The following is a 21,047-nucleotide window of genomic DNA, read 5'->3' on the forward strand; positions in this document are numbered from 1 at the left end:
CATCTCATCACATAGGCATTTTATCATCTCACATCATCACAAAATGAAGGGTGCGTACAGAACACTAAGATAGGGGTGCCTGGGTGGCTCAGTCAGTTAAGCATCTACCTCTGGCTCAGGTCATGATCCCAGGGACTTCCGATCAAGCCCCACCTAGGGCTCCCTGCTCATCGAGGAGCCTGCTTCTCTCTCTCCCTCTGTTGCTCCCCCTGCTTGTGCTCTCTCTCTGACAAATAAAATCTTAAAAAAAAAAAAACACTAAGATATTTTGAGAGATAGACCACATTCACATAACTTTTATTACAGTATGTTGCTATAATTGTTCTGTTTCAATATTAGTTACTGTCGTAACTCTCACTGTGCCTCGTTTATAAATTAAACTTTATCCTAGGGATGTGGGTATGGGAAAAAAACATAGTATATATAAGATTCAGCCTCCACTGGGGGTCTTGGAACATATCCCCTGCAGATAAGGAGGGACTACTGTATTTCTATTTTTATTCTATTAGTTATCAAACTACCACAAAATGAGTGCCTTCAAACAGCACACATTTATTACCTTATATTCCTGGAGGTTCGAAATTGAAAATCGGTCTCACTAGGTTGAAGTCAATGTGTCGACAGGCTGGCTCTTTCTGGAGGCTCTAGGGAATAATCCCTTTGCTTGCCTTTGCCAGCTTCTAGAGACCACCGCATTCCTTGGCTCACGGCTCACGGTCACGTCCATCTTCAAAGCCAGTAGCATATTATTGTCACATGTCTCTGCCTCTGTCATCACATCATCTTTTCTAACTGCCCTCCTTCTTCCCTCTTATAAAGACCTTTCTGATTACATTGAGTCTATCCAAACAATCTAGGATAATCTCCGCATCTCAAGATCCTTAACTCAATCACATCTACAAAGCCTTTTTCCCCATATTCAGGGACATATTCATAAGTTCTAGGAATTGGAACTTGGACATCTGGGGGGGGCATTATTTTCCCTACTGCACTAAGGAAGTAGAGAGTTTCAAGAAGGAGGAGTTTCAGTGGGTTCAGACGCAGAGGAGAGGTCAAGGAAGATCAAGGCCAGAGTGAAACTACTGAGGAGTCTTGTCAGATCTTATGGCCCTGTGGGAGCACAGTGACTTAAGGGCTCTGGGTTTGTTTTGTTGTTGTTGTTTTAACATACAGTGTTATATTAGTTTCAGGTGTACAATATAGTAGTTCAACACTCCATATATCACCCTGTGCTCATCACAAGTCCACTCCTTAATCCCCATCACCTGTTTCACCCACCCCCCCACCCACCTCACTCCCCTCTGGTGACTATCAGTTTGTTCTCTATAGCTAAGAGTCTGTTTCTTGCTTTGTCTCTCTCTCTCTTATTTTTTTCCCTTGTTTGTTTTTTTTTTGTTTCTTAAATTCCCACATATGAGTGAAAGCATGTGGTATTTGTCTTTCTCTGAATGATTTATTTCACTTAGCATAATACTCCCTAACTCCATCCATGTCATTTCAATAAATAATGCTGCTATAAACATAGGGGTGTGTGTATCCCTTTGAATTAGTGTTCCTGTATTCTTTGAGAAAATACCCAGATTGCTGGATCATAAGATAGTTCTATTTTTAACTTTTTACTCAACACTCAAATAATCCAATTAAAAAATGGGCAGAAGACATGAACCGACATTTCTCCAAGGAAGACAAACAGATGGCCAACAGACACATGAAAAAGATGTTCATCATCACTTATCATTATGGGCTTTGGTTTTGATGATTCAACACACTCGCCAGCTCAGCAGGCACTCGGGCCCACATAGGATGACAATTCTCAAGCAAACAGGCCCCATACCAACCAGCCCTCCTCCAGGAAGCTTCTAGGTCCAGGAAGCTTCTAGCTTAAAACTGAGAGAAGACTCAGCAACACCTCAAACCACAAAGTCTCCTGAGTTCTGGCCTAGTCCTGACATAACCCGGAAGGTTTGAGACCCCAAAGTAATGGGATGCCCATGAACGGAGGTTCACTTAACGTGGACATTGTGCTCCCGGAGTCCTGGAATCTTTCCCCCAATACTATAAATACAACTACTATCTTGGGGTTTTCCATACTCCAGAATTTTGGAGACCGAATTCATACTCAGGATTATCTGAATTACTAGCAAATTCAATTGGTGGCTTTATCAAGTTCATAACCTTTCCCCAATTCTGTGGACTGTCCAATATTTAAGAATATGCACATTGGCTCTATGGGAAGAAGGGATAAAAATGTGCACTTATACGTTCTAGATATATATTCTATCAACAAATAAAAGAAATAAAATTGCACAACACAGAAAAAAAAAGAAGGAGCAGTTTCAACAGTCAGACACGGAGGAGAGGTCAAGGCATATTAGGACCAGAGTGACCTTTGAACTGAGCAATTACGAAAATTTGTGTCCTTGACAAGAATCATTCTGGTGAGTTGGTAGAACCAAAGCCCAAGCATAGTACGTAAAGAAGTGATTATAATATATTGTGAATAACGGGAGTCAGATATCTTACTGCTGGTGAAGAAAATTAAAATATGGAAAAGGAGGACAGAATGACTCCTGTGGTGTTGAATTGGGACCATCCGTGTGATTTCACTGTTTTTAATATAGATATAGACACTCAAAGAGACATAGTTGTAAGGCAGGTGTTCATTTCTGGAGGTTACGTGCATATCTGCATATACGTGTAGGTGCATATACATACATGTGTCTCATAGTTCTGTCCACTGTGAAGCTCTACAGGCAACAAGCACAGTCAGCAACCAGACCTTGGTTCCTCAAGGATATTCTTCACTAAAAGGAACAAGACTCCTCTGAGAAACGACTGATTTCAGGACTAGGGCAAGGAAAGTACGAGATGAGCCTGGAATATCTTGTTTGTGCAAGAAAGTAACAAACTACTCAAAATATGAAAGGAGCAAATCAAATTGATACCAGAGCCAGCATGAAGAGACTTCCACTGGCCAAATCTGGAAAATGTGAGCATTAAAATAAAGTATCATCATAAAAGATGATAACCCTTTGAAAAGTATAGGAATCTTTAAGTCCACACAGATAGAAATAAACACACAGAAGAGAAGAGAAAGCTCATCTTTACAGCAATAAAAAATGTAAGAGAACTGGTAAAATTAGGAAAAAAAAAACACGTGGCCACCACATGGCAAGAATCATCAGTGGATTCCAAAACTAGTGGAAGAAAGTTTGAGGAATAGAAAGATATATAGTCGTGGAGTATCTCCCTGCTAGATTTCTATTAGTACAAGGGGGGGAAATAGTAACTTCATAGTGAAGAAACCTAGCACATGGGATCTTAACCAAGTGATCAAAGTTAACGTGGCCAGTAATGGGACAAATCCACATCATGAGCCTACTGAGGACACGGTACTTCTGTGACGTTCCTTCCATAAACACATAATCTGAACCCACTCATGAGGAAAACGCAGATACACTCCCATTGAAGGGCATTCTACAAAATAGCTGGTCTGTACTCTTCAAAATTGACAATGTCATGAAACACATGACTGTAGAACTATTTCAGATGAAAAGAGACGTGAAAGCTGAGTGCTACCCGTGAATCAAGATTTTCTACTATAGAGGACAACACTGGGTCAACGCATTCAGTGAAATCTGAATTAGGAATTAGATCTGTACATTAGTAAATATCCTATCAATGTTAATTTCCTGATTTTGATCATTGTGACTGGATTACATGAGACAATGTCCTTATTATTGGGAAATATACTCTGAAGTAGCGAAGGGTAAACGGCATTATGTCTGCAACTTACTCTCAAGTGGTTCAGAACAAAAGAAGGTGTGTGTGTGTGTGTGAGAGAGAGAGAGACAGACAGACAGAGAGACAGAGAGAGACAGAGACAGAGAGACAGAGGTGGGGGAGGGAGAGGGGAGAAGGAAGGAGGAGATGGGGGTGGGAGAAAAGGATGAAACGAATGTGGTAAAATGTTAACATTTGGGGAATCTGGGTAAAAGGCAAGATGGGCTTTTCTTTCAATCTTATTGCAAGTTTTCTATAAGTCTGAAATTCAGTCAAAATGAAAAGTTAAAAGACAAATAAAGAAGTGATTCTGACATGAAGAAGTGGAGGCAGCCATGTCTTCTCCGCTAGTTTCACTTTACTTTCAACATGTCTGCCTCCGAAGGCAAGCCCAGAGGAAGGATGTGGTGGTCATGGTGGCAGCCGCCGCTGTGTACAGCTGGGACAGATGTGTGCCAATTTAGAGCCTCAGGGGAAACGTCAAGCAGAAATAAAGATACAGAAGAGACAGGATGTTGCCAGCATGGGGCACGTTGGTGGAGCTCCACACTGATGGGGCATTAACCTTAGGAGAACGGATAGATCCCACTTAAGGAGGAAACCACGAAACTGTGCACATATAAGTTAGTTTGTATGGAAGGAGCTGGCGTGAGAGATGTCCCTCCTGATGGCCTGTTGTCTTCAAGACTATACTCTTGAAGACGGTAGGAAGCAAAATCATGCACCAAGTGTGAGGAGAGAGGTACATAATTCAGAAAGTAGTATATGGTCAAAAGAGCTGTTCTGAGGAATGAGAGAGCGAGCTCATTAGGGAAATGGAGAATTCCCCAGTATCTCTGAGGGCCCAGGTGAAGTTAGAATCCAAACACAAAAACTGGCTTCTTTGAAGAGCAAACACACTGATTGACTCACTCTATATAGAAGATGTTGCCTCCTACTCCACAAAGCGAGGGCTTCAGCATTCACGTGGACGAACCACCAGATTCTCAGTGCCTTGACCTATCCATCTCCCACAGTCTTTTTCTTTCACTCCAACTCAACCACCTGTTCCCATGGCTACCCCTGGACAACATCATCACCAAAATTCTATCACCTCTCCCATTTTTATTTGAAACATCCCACTCCTCTGCCACCCACCGTCACTGCCAACACACACACACACACACACACACACACACACACACACACTCAGCCTCTCCAAGACCTCCAATCTGTTGGCCATCACTCTTCTCAATATCCATCGGCCTCCATTCTGATTTTACTTCATTCCTCAGCCAGTCCTGAACCCATGTTTCATCCTTGCAAATACAGTCAATTCCCTTGGCCCCTTCTCCCTCTGTTGACGCTACCGGCAAAACTCCAATCCCAAATGAACTCTGCCATCTGCCTTCTTGGAACCTTCACCCAAGCAGGCAGCTGAATACTGCAGGGGGCATCACATAACTAAGCTGATCAGTTTCACTTTAAGTTCATGAACGTAAACCTCAAGAGGGCACTCAGTCCCTCCATTGTGCTCTGAATCCTATCCCTTTTCTTTCCCTCAAGGAATCTTCTCCAGGTATCTATCTCCCTTCTCTTCTGCAACAGCAATCCTTCCCTCTCCTTTGGATCGTTTCCATCAGAGCTCAAGCCCACTCTAGTACTACTGATCTTAAAAATAAGCATTCTCCCTTGAACATATATCCAACTTCCATCCCATTCATCTATTCCTGTTTATAGCCAACTTTTCACATATCAGCTCTCCACATATGCTGTCTCCACTTCCTGCCTTCCCATTCAATCCTCAATCCATTGCGATCAGACCTCCACTTCTACCATCCTACCAAAACAGCTCTTGTCCCCAATGACCTAGATATTGCCAAATGTAATGGGCATTTATCAGTCCTTATTGTACTCACGCTGTCAGCAACATTCAGCTCTGTTGATCACTCCTTCCCCTGGAAATACACTTCTCTCTCGCCTTTCCTGACACCACAGTCTCGTGGTTTTCCTCCTAACTTCTTAGTCACTACTCGTTCCCTTTTGCTATCTGCTCTTCCTTTAGCTAATTTTTAAATATTGATATTCTTCAGTGATCTGTCCTATACCCTCTTCCCATTTCATTTCTATATTCTTTCATTGGCTAAGCTCAGCCATTCCCATAAATTGAAGTGCCATTTTTCCTGATGAGCCCCAAATGAATCTCCCAGAGTTCTCTTCGGAGTTCCAGTTGTCCACTTGACACCTGTATAGAGAGATCACACACATGTATCACAATTCACATGTTCAAAACTGAAGTCTGGATTCCCTGAATCATTTCCTTACATTCAACAGAGAGCACCACCATCAATCCTATTGCCTAAGCAGAAATCTATGTCACCTCTGATTCTTCCTTTTCCCTTATCCTGTTCTTCACATGGCACTCATCAGCAAGCTGTATCTTCAAAGTATATCTTAAAGCTAGCCACACTTCTCCATCTTCATCACTTGGACCTGGCGACTTTCAACTTTAGCCTAGATTGCAATATGACCTGATTTCTCCACTTGCATCCCCCCCCCAATCCTTTCTCCCACTGCAGCAAAAATGGCCCTTTCAAAATGAAAGATCATGTCACCCCATTGTTTAAAACCCTTCACGGGCACCTGGGTGGCTCAGAGGGTTGGGCATCTGCCTTCAGCCCGGGTCATGATCTCCAGGTCCTGAGATAGAGCCCCATGTCAGGCTCCCAGCTCAGCGGGGAGTCTGCTTCTCCCTCTCCCTCTGCCTCTTCCTTTGCTTGTGCTCTCTCTGTCTCTGTCTCTGTCTCTCTCTCTCAAATGAATAAATAAAATCTTTAAAAAAAAAACCTACGGGGGCGCCTGGGTGGCACAGCGGTTAAGCGTTTGCCTTCAGCTCAGGGCGTGATCCCGGCGTTATGGGATCGAGCCCCACATCAGGCTCCTCTGCTATGAGCCTGCTTCTTCCTCTCCCACTCCTCCTGCTTGTGTTCCCTCTCTCGCTGGCTGTCTCTGTCTCTGTCGAATAAATAAATAAAATCTTTAAAAAAAAAAAACCTACAGTGTACCTAGGAAAAAAATACAAATTCTTGATTGACTGGCTAGACCTTGTGGAATCTAGTCTCCGTCCGCCTCTCTGACCTCGTCTTCCTTGTTTTAGCTTCCCTGGTTTTCTTTAAGTGTTTGGAACACACTGAGCTCTCTCTTGAGTCAAGGTCTTGCACGCGCTCTTCCTTATGCCTAGTACACTCTTACCACTATTCCTCTGTGTCCTTTAAGTCTGAATTCAAATGTCAACTCCTTAGAGATGACTTCCCTGGCCAGTGCATCTAAAGTAGGTCCCCTGTGTTATTCTTCTTAGCTTTTTGTTTGTTTCCTTTGTATAATCTACTGTAATTTATAATTATTCTATAGATTTTCCTTTTCTTTTCTTTTTTTTTTTTTTTGCCTGTCTCCTCTTCTAGCAGAATTCAGTAGGGAAGTCTCATTTTTGTTCCATGTGGTGTCAGATTGGACAGCTTGACTGGGTCTGGAGGATCCAAGATGGCCCCACTCACATGACTGGAGCCTTGGTGCTGGCTGCCAACTGGGACAACTTAATTCTTTTCCTCATGGTCTCTTTTTCCAGCCAGAGAGTCTGGACTTCTCTAAATAGCAACCATGTTCTAAGAAGTTAACTGTGAAAACAAAAGCTGCAAGATCTCTTAAGGCCCAGCATTGACAGTTTTATAAATAATTCCTATCCCATTCTATTAGTCAGAGCAAGTTACAGCCCAGATTTGAGAGGGGGGGGGAGCTCCTCTTCTTACTTGGAGCAGTAGCAAAGTCACATTAAAAAAAGAATATGCTGGGGGCACCTGGGTGGCTCAGTCGGTTAAGTACCCAACTCTTAGTTTCAGCTCAGGTCCTGATCTCAGGATCATGAGATCAAGCCCCACCTCGAGTCCCATGTTGGCTCTGTGTTCAGTGCAGAGTCTGCTTGAGTTTCTCCCTCCCCCTCTGCTCCTCACCACCCCCAACGCTTGCTTGTTCTCCCTCCCTCTCTCCCTACCTCTCTCTCTCTCTCTCGGAAATAAATAAATCTTTTAAAAATAATAAAGGTAGCATTACATATCCGGTCGAGTTTTTCCTGGATTTAGATCAGAAATTGGTCCAGTGCACTATCCTTACCCAGACAAACAGATAGCTCCTCTAGGACAGAACACAGCAAAGAATCCAAATACCTGACTAACTGTACATTCCCTCTCCCCACCAAGGAAGGTGCTGGTGGCACTAGCACCATGGAAGACCCATCAAGGCACATGAATCGAAAGAAAATGGGTTGGTGAAAGTAGGGTTGCAGGGAAGGCAAGTGTTCTGGAAGAAATTTTAATCGAGGAAAGCCTTTGAACTTCCCAGAAGAGACACAGATAGAATAGCTTGCCTCTCCCTTTCTCTGCCCACCTCCAATAAGCTTTTTGTTAGCCTGATTTTTAACAACTTTATTGAGATATGTCACATACCATACAATCCATCCATTTACAGCTTTTAGTATATTCACAGAGCTGTGTGACCATTACTACAATTTTCAAACATTTTCACCACCCCAAAATGAAACCTCATACCCATTAGCAATCACTTGCCCCACTTCCCCCCAGACCCTGGCATTAATGTACTGTCTTTATGGATTTACCGACCGTGGACATTTTATATCAGTGGAATCATACAATCTGTGGTCCTTTTTGACTGGTTTCTTTCACTTAAGCATAATGTTTTCAAAGTTCATTCGTATTGGAGCATGTATCAGTTCTTCTTTCCTTTTTATGGCCAAATGATATTCCATTGTATGGGTATACCACATTTGTTTCTACATTCATCGGTAGATGGACTTTGGGTTGCTTTCCACATTTCGGCTATTATAATTTATGGTGCTATGAACACTCGTGTACAAGTTTTTGTGGGGACATCTGTTTTCATTTCTTTTGGGTATATACTTAAGGGTAGAATTGCTGGGTCGTATGGCAACACGATGGTTAACATCTCAAGGAACTCTTTCCAAAGCAGCCATACCACTTTATATTCCTATCGGCAACATACAAAGGTTTCAATGTCTCTCCGTTCTTACCAGTGCTTGTTATTATCTGACTTTTTGGTTATAGCTGTCCTAGTGTTTGGGAAGTAGCATCACATTGTGGTTTTGATTTGCATTCCCCTGATGGCTACTGATGCCAAGCATCTTTTCATGTGCTTATTGACTATGTATATTTCTTCTTTGGAGAAACATCTGTTTAGATCCTTTGCCCATTTGTAAGTTGGGTTATTTGTCTATTACTGTTCGTTGTAAGACTTCTTTATATATTCTAGGTACAAGTCCCTTATCAGACATATAATTTGCAAAATGTTTCTCCCATTATTTGTATTGTCTTTCTACTTTCTTTTTGGTATCCTCTGAAGCACAAGTCTTTAATTTTGATGATATCCAAGTTATCTATTTTTTTCTTTAGCTATTCATGCTTTTTGGTGTGTGTATCCATTCATCAGTTGATGGACACTTGGGCTATTTCCATAATTTGGCTATTGTAGATAATGCTGCTATAAACACTGGGGTGCATGCATCCCTTTGAATTAGTATTTTTGTATTCTTTGGGTAAATACCTAGTAGTGCCACAAACTGATTGTTACCAGAGGGGAGGTGGGTGGGGGGGGATCAGTTAAATAAGTGATGGGCATTAAGGAGGGCACTTGTGATGAGCACCGGGTGTTGTATGGAGTGCTGAATCACTGTATTGTGCACCTGAAATTAATATTATGCTGTATGATAACTAACTGGAATTTAAATAAAACTGAATAAAAAAAGATAAAAGGCTATTCTTTCCTCCATTGAATTGTCTTGGTACCCTTGTCAAAAATAATTTGACTATAAATGTGAGCATTTACTTCTGTACTCTCAATTCTATTCAATTGATGTATGTCTGTCCTTATGCCAGTACAACACTGTCTTTTTTTTAAAGATTTTTATTTATTTATTCATGAGAGACAGAGAGAGAAAGAGGCAGAGGCAGAGTGAGAAGCAGACTCCCCAAGGAGCAGGGACCCCAATGTGGGACTTGATCTCAGCACCCTGAGATCATGATCTGAGCCGAAGGCAGATGCCAAATCAACTGAGCCACCCAGGTGCCCACACTGTCTTATTTACTATATAGTTTTGTAGTTACTTTTTATAAGATTTTATTTATTTATTTGACAGAGAGGGACAGCGAAAGAAGGAACACAAGCAAGGGGAGCTGGAGAGGGAGAAGCAGGCTCCCTGATGAGCAGGGAGCCCGATGCAGGGCTCGATCGCAGGACCCTAGGATTATGACCTGGGCTGAAGGCAGCTGCTTAAGGACTGAGCCCCCCGGGGGGGCCCTATAGTAACTTTGAAATCAGGAAGTGTCTTCAACTTTGTTCTTCTAAGATTGTTTTGGCTATTTTATTACATTTCCATATGAATTTGGGGGTCAGTTCCTTGATTTCTATTTTAAAAAAACAGCTGGGATTTTGAAAGGAATTACATTGAATCTATAGATCAATTTGGAAGTTATTGCCCTCTTACCAATATTAATAAGTCTTCCAATCCATAAACCACAGGATATCTTTCCATTTATTTCCATTTATATCTTTCCACTTATTTCCATTTAATTTCTTTCAACAATGTTTTGAAGTTTACAGAGTATAAATTTAGCACTTTTTTGTTATATTTTCTCCTAAGTATTGTCTTCTTTTTGATGCTCTTTTAAATGAAATTGCTTTGTTAATTTCATTTTGGATTTCTTATTTATTCTTTTATTTTTTTAAAAGAGTTTATCTATTTACTTGTCAGAGAGAGAGCATAAGCAGGGGGAACAGCAGGCAGAGGGAGAAGCAGGCTCTCTGATGAGCAAGGAGCCCGATGCGGGACTCAATCCCAGGACTCTGGGATCATGACCTGAGCTGCAAGCAGACACTTAACCACTGAGCCACCCAGGCGTCCCCCATTTTGGATTTTTTAATTGATGGTTCATAGAAGTGCAATTAATTTTTGTGTATCAGTTTTGAATCCTGCAACTTTACTGAACTATTAGCCCTAATAGTTACTTTTTGTGGACTCCTTCTGATTCTCTTTATACAAGATCATATCACCTGTAAATAAAAATATTTTTACATATTCCTTTCCAATCTAGATGTCCTTTATTTTATTTTCTTGCCTAATTGTCCTAGCTTAAAACCTCTAGTACAATATGGAATAAAAGTGTCTTGTTCCTGATCTTAGGGGTAAAGCTTTCAGTCTTTTAACACTGAGTATGATGTTAGCTGTGGGGTTTTCATAGATGTCCTTTATCAGAGTGAGGAAGCTCTGTTCTATTCCTAGTTTGTTGAGCATTTTTATCATGAAAAGGGTATTGAATTTTTTCAAATGCTTTTTCTGTGCCTATTGAGATGATCACGTGATTTTCATCCTTTATTCTATTGATATATTCAGTGTGATTTTGAAGAACATGGTATATTGTAAGAATGACTTGAGGACTCTTCTAGCCATACAGTATGAAAGTTTCTTTGCTTAACCAAAAGCATGCTTCACAAGATATTGTTAAATGCTTTTTCTGAGCCTAGGAAAAGACATCCTTGGGAGCAATCCAAGTGGGGAGCCACTAGGAGGAGTGGTTGAGAGATGCCAAGATACTCCTCCAGAAACATTTTGTAATTAAAATCCGATTTTTAATCCCATGACTTTAAAAATATCTTCTTCTATTTTAGGGAAGTTCCAAAGGGGAGATCCTGAAAAGTTAGTAAACTCCATGACTGTATGCAGAGTAATCTAACTTGGCCAGAAATGCCTGTCGGATGCTCCTTTTTTGCCCAGGGAGTAAAGATACATATGGCTGAGTGGTATTAGTGTCGAGCCTGAGTGACATTGGTTGGCAAGGCAGAAAGAACAACGCACTCAGGAAGGTTGCTTGGGGAGGGAGGGCAGGGAGAGCTCAGATATGATGTAGCCAGTGGGATAATTTCCAGAGAAAAAGGAACCTCAGAGAGAGGTTTGGACCTAGTGACCTGACTGAAGGTAAGGGAAAGAGACAAAAGAGTGCCGTGATTAAGGGCACTGGCTTCGCCATAGACTCCCTTGCTTCGAACCCCAGCTCTGCCACCTACTCCTTGGTGACCTCACTTCTCTGATCATCAGTTTCCTCACCTATGTCACAGGTACAGAGTTGTTCCGAGTAAATGAGATTGTGTTTTAAAGCCTCTAGCAAAGTGCCCAGCACAAAATTGTCATTCTATAAAAATTGACATCCCCTTTCCTCTCTTACTCAGGAAAGAATGTTACTGACCAGAGAGGCTGACCTCCGGTCAGAGAGTGGAGAAGTCAGGATTAAGAAGCTGATTTTTATCTAACTTCCCAGATGTAAGGTCATGAACCCTGGAGATACATGTTTGGGCTTACAAGGGAGCAACTTAAATCATTTACACAAGAATATAATTAAGAAAAAGTATTTGGTGGGGGCGCCTGGGTGGCTCAGTTGGTTAAGCGTCAGACTCTTGTTTTGGGCTCAGGTCATGATCTCGGGGTCGTGAGATTGAGCCCCGCATCCGCTGTCGGTGCTGGGAGTGGAGCCTGCTTAAGATACTTTCTCAAAGACTCCCTCTGCCTCCCCTCTCCACCCAGCCCCCACTGCACAGGTGCACTCCTGCCTGCACTCTCACCCTCCCTCTCTCTTTAAAGAGAAAGAAAATGAAAAAGTATTTGGTATCCAAGAGCTTTCAAGAACATGTTAACAAGCTGGCTTACACAATAAAATAATGTCTTATCTCACACAATAGGACATTGAAACACAGTGTGTGCTGCCAGGTTAGTTGATTTCAGCAGCTGCATAATTTCATGAAGGCTGCAGTTGCTTTGGCCCCTCCTTTCACCATGTAAAGTGTCCAATTCATCCTAGGGCTGGTTTCTCCTGTAATTGTAAGAAGGCTGCTTGTAGCAATCACTATAATACATACATATTCACATCCAGTGGGAAAGACATAAACTAAAAATCCTTGCTTTCAGTCTTGCTGGGGTCCCCATGGGTCATCGTCTGCCCCTGAACTTGTTAATAACTATCATCACAGGGTTTGTCAACCTCTGATGGGCTTAAGCTTGGATTCCTAAAACAATGGGCAGCAAGAGGGAGGTTAATAGCCATAAGTGATTTACATTAATGACAGTGGCTATGCCTTCTGGGCCCTAGAAAGAGGATGATCACTGAGGTGTGGAGCAGAACCCCCCAGGCAATTGGCAATGGAAACCTAATGTGAGGATCAGACTTCAGTGATTGTTTAGTGTTGTTTTTTGGATTGTTTGTTACCGCAGTATAGCCTAACTTATGTAACAATAGAAAAAATAAAGTGCTGTAAACTACTATATTAAGAGGATGGAGAGAAGTGAAAATGTAGGTGTAAGTGAATGAAATCTTCATCTATGAAAGCAGGAAGTCAGATGATGTTTAAAATGAAAATAAATAGTATATGCAGTCATGTTATTTAGAAATATGGAGGAAACTATCAGGAAAGAAACCCCCCCCCAAAAAAAAACTTGCTAAAAAAATTTAGGAAGAGCATGTGACTCTTGATCTCGTGGTTGTGAGTTCGAGCCCCCCGTTGCATGCAGAGATGACTTAAAATCTTAACGGGCTCCTGGGTGGCTCAGTCAGTTAAGCATCTGCTTTGGGCTCAGGTCTTGATGCCAGGGTTCTGGGATTGAGCTCAGCAAGGGGTGCTTCTCCCTGTCCCTCTGCCTGCTGCTCCCCCTGCTTGTGCTCTCTCGCTCTCTCTCTGTCAAATAAATAAGTGAAATCTTAAAAAAAATAAAAATAAAATTTTTTTTAAAATTTAAAGTTATTGCCTAGGGAGTAAGCCTGGGGTAGGAATTGGTGCAGCAAGACAATTTTTATTTCATTATAAACTCTTCCAGACTTTTTAGTGTTTATGTTAAAATAATGTGCCTTTATTCCTTTGATAATTTTCCTAAATTTCCATCGATTTGACTTTATTTTATGAAAGCTCTTTAAAAAAATCATTCCAGGCCCTGAAAACATGACCATAAAATCTTCCTAAAATGGTAGTCGTGCTTTGGTTGACTCAGATACCTAATTTATACCTAATTTATTCCTAACGAACACTTTACTTTAGACCACCGGACGGTCAAACTGATATCTTACAACCAGCTTCAAAATTAAGACAAGAGCAAAAGAATGTTTTCGTTCCTGCCATTTAATAACATTTCAGAGAAGAAAAATACAACGAAAGGGTCTCTGCTCAGCACGTAAAGTAATTTCAACTTGTTACAAAACGGGTTATTTGCTGACCTGGTGTTGTTCTTTAATAGACTTTTCCAGGGGCCAGAGCTGCAGGTTTTTCACTACTGGACTCCTCTTTTATCATGGGCCTGAGCCTGTTTTCCAGAGCCACCTCTACCAACATCAGAATCTTCACGAAACACATTACTTGCCTGGCCCCCAGGTCGGCAGCGGCCATATTGTCTGCCCTCTCTAAAGCCTAGATCCCAATCTGTGTGGATAATATGATCATCTAGGGAGGTCCCGTTTAGGCACCACATGGCATTTTCGGCATCAAGTCTGTCATAGTATTCTACAAAACAGAAACTACATGCCTTTTTCTTAATTTTATCCACGCCCATAAATACATGCTTGATATCACCACATCTACTGAAGAGCTCATGTATTTGCTCTTCGGTAGTATGAAAGGAAAGATTCCCCACATAGAGTGTGGAGCTTTCCTCCAGTGATTTCTCCTGTTCATCATCATCCACATCGAAGTGCTGGTCCCGGTACTGGCTCAGCTCCAGGGAGGAATCGCCTCGCAGAATTCTCAGATCGTTGGACACGGTGCCCAGTGGATACCGTGAGGGCTGCTGTTTGCGATCCATCTTGGAGCAGTGACACCACCAATGAAACCCTAGATTAAATTGAAAAAAATAACAGTGACAGGGAAGGAAGCAGAAACACAAACCTGTGTATGGTCCAGAGGTTTGTGCCCTGATGCATAGACACCTTATGTCAAGGCAAACCCAAAATGGAAATTTCCAGGCCTCAGGAACGTGGTCATAAAATGCAACTTTGCAAGTCTTCTTGAAAGGGAAGCTACACCGCTGTCTTCGCTGTCTTCGGTTGACTCAGCTCTTACATACCTAATCTATTATCAAAGAACACATTTAATAACAGAATGCTCTTGGAAAATATGGCATAAAACAGTAGAATGGATCAAATTTTCACGGAGAACGAGCACTACCACCATTCCTGATCAAGGACTAGGCATCTGATAAATCAGATATATATATATATATATGTAATATATGTATATATATGTGATATATATGTAATATATACATTATATATATAAATCATATATATGTATATATATGTAATATATACATTATATATATATACATATATATATATGTAATCAGGGTCAAAGCACAAATACAGTTGTATTATACCCTCTCATAATGTAAAATAACAAATTTACAAGTCAAGTCTATAATATGGAAATCAATATAGTGCATTGTTAGACTAGACAAAAAGTCCCTAGGTATACACTATCAAGTGTACATGTAGCTCTATAAAAATGAAAGCTTTCTGGCATCATAAATTTGACCTAAATTAAGATTAGATTTTACTAGCAATAAATCCGCTTTTCATCTTAGACTTTAGAAGGCCTTATATGTAATTACTGGAATACTCCATCTATTTAAAAAACCTCCCCAGAGAATTTTTTGTTGTTGTTTAATGCCCTTTTCCCCCCTTTACTAAATTTTCCTGCTGCAGTCAGAGGCATTAAAAATGATTCAATCGGTTTTAGCTGTGCTTTTCAAAAGCAGGCATTATTTCCACCCCCCGTCCTATTTTGCAACAGTTCCCAGATTTTAGTGTGCAAGGAGTACCTGCAGAACTAGATGGAAATGCAGATTCTTGCTGCCCCCCCTTCAGAGATTCTAAAGCAAGATCCAGGAGCTGACTTGTAACGTCAAACCTGCACCCCTCACCCTTCCGTGATCCAGATGCAAGCGGGACAAGGACCACACCTGGAGGAACCCCGCTAAGGAAATGCTTTCTCTTAAACACTTAATGAACACCCTTTATTTGCCAGGCGCTATGCTAGGTGCTATGAATCCAACAACGAAAAAGACATGGCAAAAGTAGGATGTTCAGAAATTATTTGTATCCCCAGCCCTAAGCATGAACAATGATCTGCACACACACAGTAGACATGCAATAAATATCCGTCAAATGAATGCATGCATGAGTTCAGAATTGAGTGATGAAGCCAGGCAAGTAAATAAGAAAATACAATATGGGGGCGCCTGGGTGGCTCAGCGGTTAAGCGTCTGCCTTTGGCTCAGGGCGTGATCCCGGCGTTATGGGATCGAGCCCCACATCAGGCTCCTCCGCTATGAGCCTGCTTCTTCCTCTCCCACTCCCCCTGCTTGTGTTCCCTCTCTCGCTGGCTGTCTCTCTCTCTGTCGAATAAATAAATAAAATCTTTAAAAAAAAAAGAAAAGAAAAGAAAATACAATATGGCGTGATCAACACTGGTGTAGAGATATACATGGGGGAAAGAGAAGAAGGGAACGAACATTTACGGGGGATCTGCTCTGTGATGGGCACTGTGGGCACTTTCCACTACATCACACAGGAGGAGGAGAGGCAGTTCCAGCGTGGGGGCATCAGAGAAGGCTTCCAAAGGAGGGGCTGCAATGCACTGACTTTCAGTGGACAAGGAGGGTGAGAGAGTGAGTGAGTGAGTGAGTGAGTGTGTGTGTGTGCATGCACGTGTGTGTTTGGAAGGAGGATGTAGAAATTTCGGGAATGAACCAGACACGGAAAACATGTGCAAGGGCAGAACACAGTCAAAGAAAAATAAAATGGAAAATGGATATAGAAGCCGAAATAAAACCAGGTGCAAACGACACTGCTGTGCAGTTCAAAGCAATGCAAATGAGGGGGCCCTGCCTACTTAGATGTCATTTGAAGAACACTACGAAGCCCACTGCCCCAAGCCATCTTCCTGACAGCCTGTCAATGGTGGCTGAAAGTCTGCTGCTAGAAACTCATTACTTGGAGTCATTGACAAATTGCCCCGTTAAAAAACAAATATCCCTCTCAGACTTCATTTCCCTTTTTTTTTTTTTAAATCTGGTTACTAGATTGGCAGATCAGAGAATGTGATAGCTAGAGTAGATTTCATTTCATCCAGGCATTGGGCAAAGTTTCCCATCGTTTTCTTGTAGATGAGATGGGAACGTATAGCCTGGACGCTCCAGCTGTTTGTTGAGATGAATCTGTAACTAGTCGAATAAACGAGTGGTTTGGTGTCAGACCAGAAAGGAAGTTCTAGCAGTGAGCCAAAAGGCTCTATTCTTGGCTGTGTCTTGTTCTGCTCGTTTATAATTTTGGTTTACCACAAACAAGAGCTTTTAAAATGGTCAGAAGGGCCTAAGATGGAATGGGCTGCCTTGAGGAACCCCTCACGGAACAGTCAAGCAGTGGAGAGGCCCCCTTTCTGTCAGTGTAGTGTATGAAGCAAGCATGAAATTTGACGTCAAAAGACCTCCGTTCAAATCTCAGCTTCACCACTTACTAGAAATGTGACCTTGGGCAAAGTGCTTAACCAGACTGGTTTCAATTTTCATACCTGTAAACCGGGGATCAAAATATCTACCTTGCAGCAAATGCTGTGACAGTGTCATGTGTTAAAAAGAAAAAAGAACCCACCTAGCACAATGCTTAACACGGTGTAGGTGTTCAATAAACAGCAGGTATTAGACAAAGTATTCCATTCTGTGATTCAGTGACTCAGAATAAGACATATAAATACCTAGCAACTCTTCCAGTGACTGGAGGTAGGAGGGACTTTGAAGGGATCTGGGCAGCCTTAGACGATACTAAATCCACACTGACAAGGTGATGAATAATACTTAATAAATGTCAATTATTACTTTTAGATTCGACCCATGGCAAAGGGACAGAGGGCGGGAGATCTGAAAAGAGCACAGGCTTGGGAGCCCTGTTTTATAATTGGGGCATCCCATACTTCGTTTTTTCACTCATGTCTTCATTGGCTAAACATTCATGGAGCCCTGTGCTAGATCCTGGGGAAACGGCAAGAGATAAGATAAGCTTCTGCCCTCAAGGAGCTCACAGTCTGGGCGGCCAGACAGCTTAAAAGAGAAATGAAAATAATTGTGATAATTTTACTTACGGGAGCACAGACTAGGTCCGGAGGTAGCACAAAGAACCGGCGGGGGCTGGGGGGCGGCTACAGAGAGAAAGAATGGGGGGAACAACTTTCTAGAGGACATGATCCCTAAGTCCTTATTTTTTTTAATGACCCCGTTGTATTTATGTTTCAAGTAACCAATTCAGATGTCTGGTACAAAGTACAAAATGTACAAAAGGATGAGAGATGGAAGGGGCAAGCTGGCCTCCCACCTCTGCCCCAGCCACCCAGTTCTCTGCAGAGGCAAATTACTGTTACTAGTTTCTTGTGTAACTCTCCTGACCTACTCCAAGCTCAATTTTGAAAGTTGAATAAGAGTTTGGCTGGAGGACAAGGGGTCATTCTAGGCAGAGAGAACAGTGTGTCCAAAGGCATGGAGGCATAATGGGGTGTTCAGTTTGCTATTTCTTGGGCATAAGGATAAGGAAAGCATTATAGGTCATAAGGAGGAGATAAGACTGGAAGGGTAGGCAAGGCCAGGTTGTGAAAGCCCTTGTAAGGCATAAAGAGCAGCTTGGACTCTACCAGCAAACAGTGGGGAGTCATATAAGGCTTGAAGCAGAGAGGAGTGATGTGATGTGATTCGCATTCGAGAAAACTAATTCTAGCCCCAATGTGGAGAACAGATTAAAAGGGGAGTAGGCCAAGAGGCAGGAGACTAGTTAAGAAGCTATTTAAATAGTTTAAAGAAAGAGGATGGAGAGTCTGGACTAGCATGCTGTACTAACATAAAGAAAAGACATACCAGGGGCGCCTGGGTGGCCCAGTAGGTTAAGCATCTGCCTTTAAGCTCAGGTCATGATCCCAGGGTCCTGGGATTGAGCCCCGAGTCAGGCTCCCTGCTCAGCAGGGAGCCTTCTTTTCCCTTCTTCTCCCTTCTTCTCCCTTGTTCTTCCTTTCCTCCCTGCTCATGCTCTCTCTTGCTATCTGTCTCTCTCTCAAATAAATAAATAATCTTAAAAAAAGAAAGAAAGAGAGAGAGAGAGAGAAAGAAAGAGAGAAAGAAAGAAAGAATATACCAGAAACTTAGAAGATACACTTAACAAGTCTTGGCAACAGCTTGAATGAAGAGTCTAGGGGGACTCCCCAGTTTCAGGCCTGGACAACTGTGTGGACAGAGGTCTGCATCACCAAAATGGTGGTAGTGGGGTACAGAGATTAGAGGGCAGAGTGGAGTAAGGAAGATGAATTTCTGACACACAGATCTTGGTTCTGAGGTACCTGTGGGACATACATGTCCCCACATGCTTAGTCACAATTGAGTATTCTAGTTTGGAGCTCACAAGAGAGGTCTGAGGCTGTAACTATGGAGTAGGGAGTCATCAGCCCAGTAGATAACACCATAGGGATGGATAAGATGATTTAGGGGAAGGGTATAGAATGAGAAAAATCCTGGCAAAGACCAGCATTTAAGGGGTGGCAGAGAAGAGTCCACAAAGGGGCACAGGAAGGAGTAACCAGGAGGAATGAGGAGAATAAGGAGAGGAACAGCATGAGCAAAGCCAAGGAGTGGGCACTTTCAAGAGAGGCATGAGGACAGAAGTGGTGTGAGGGCAATCATTTATGTTATCTGCAGCAGAGAGAGTTCCAGGAAAATCAAGACTTCAGATTGTTCGTTGGGTTTAGCAATCAGGATGTCATTGGTTTCCTTAACAAGAGCAGTTAACAGTGGTGTTCTGGGGTCAGAAAAGCCAGACTGAGTGGGGGAAAGGGCAGGGCTGTGTTTTGAATGGGAGGTGAGGAAATGGAGGCAGCAAGTGTAGACTGCTCACTTTTGATAAAGCTTCCTTGATGATGGAAGGCAAGAAATAGCACCAGTGAGGAACAGAGCTGAAGAAGAGTTTTGTTTATTTGTTTGTTTGTTTAATGGGGGAAAGTTGAGCATATCTAAATGCTGATGGGAGGCAGCCAATACAAAAGAGAAAGAGTGGTTGAGGATACAGATGAGAAAGGGGAGATAACCAATGGAGAAAAGTCACCAAGAGGTGGGAGAAAATGGGCTCCAAAGCATAATAGATGGATTAGCCTTGAACTGGACAAGCTATGTCTATTCCTGTAAGACCAAAAACAAAAAGGACATTAGGAGCTATGTGGCAGCGTGGATTAAGGCCAGGAAAATGAAAGTGAGCAACTGATGGCCTTGATTTGCATAATGGAATACGTGATGAAGTTAGATGTTGAAAACAAAGTAGATCACGGGAATGGGTTGGTGAAGTGGATTGAAGATGACTGAAAGGATGAAGCTTGTAGATGGGTCATCAAAATCCCTCAGGATGGTAGCCAGAGTTGCGGAGACCATAAATGAGGTGCTGAGGTCCTTACTAAGTGAGAGACTTGGAGGGCAGTAGACAACAGGAAGTATGGGAAGAGGGTAACTATGCCATCTCCTGGTCCCACGGGTCAGAGAGAACCGAGACCCTCAACCTCTGAAACTTTGGAGAGGTCACTTAGTAGATATTAGGTACTGTATCTGACCCAAAGTAGGTGCTCAATACATGTGAAGAAATGACTCCCTTTTGTTTTAAGCCAACATAATCATAAAATTGTATTAGAAGATCATAGGAAGGAAGGGTCCTAATGTACTCAGCACAGGTCAAACCACACAGGGAGCAGTATGTCCATTTCCAGGTGCCTGGTTTTAAGATGCATCTAGATGAGGGTCAAGAAACCACTGCAGACTGAGGGCGCCTGGGTGGCTCAGTCGGTTAAGTGACTGACTCTTGGTTTCGGCTTAGGTCATGATCTCAGCATCATGAGATCAAGGCCCATGACAGGTTCCATGCTCAGCGAGGAGTCTGCTTGAGATTCTCTCTCCCTCTCCCTCTCCCCCTCCCACTCCCCCTCGACCCCCATCCCCACACTCTTACTCTTTCTCAAAAATAAATAAATAAATCCTTAAAGAAAGATCGGGGTGCCTAGGTGACTCAGTCGTTTCAGTGTCTGCCTTCAGCACAGGTCATGATCCCAGGGTCCTGGGATAGAGCCCTGCATTGGGCTCCCTGCTCAGCGGGGGG

The 21,047-nt window shown here is 42.4% G+C and overlaps 1 protein-coding gene across 1 annotated transcript in view; it reads right to left on the reverse strand.

Moving 5' to 3' along the window:
- Window positions 1–14,011: 14,011 nt before the first annotated feature.
- NCBP2L (nuclear cap binding protein subunit 2 like) overlaps window positions 14,012–21,047 on the reverse strand; it is a 9,191-nt gene continuing 2,155 nt past the window's right edge. Inside the window, exon 2 of the mRNA XM_040644554.1 lies at window positions 14,012–14,712. Coding sequence (XP_040500488.1) covers window positions 14,156–14,683 — 528 coding nt within the window. The 5' untranslated portion in view covers window positions 14,684–14,712 and the 3' untranslated portion in view covers window positions 14,012–14,155. The remainder of the gene's footprint in view (window positions 14,713–21,047) is intronic.

Source organism: Ursus maritimus, assembly GCF_017311325.1.
Source record: "Ursus maritimus isolate PB19 chromosome X unlocalized genomic scaffold, ASM1731132v1 scaffold_X1, whole genome shotgun sequence".
In the NCBI taxonomy this organism is placed as follows: Eukaryota; Metazoa; Chordata; class Mammalia; order Carnivora; family Ursidae; genus Ursus; species Ursus maritimus.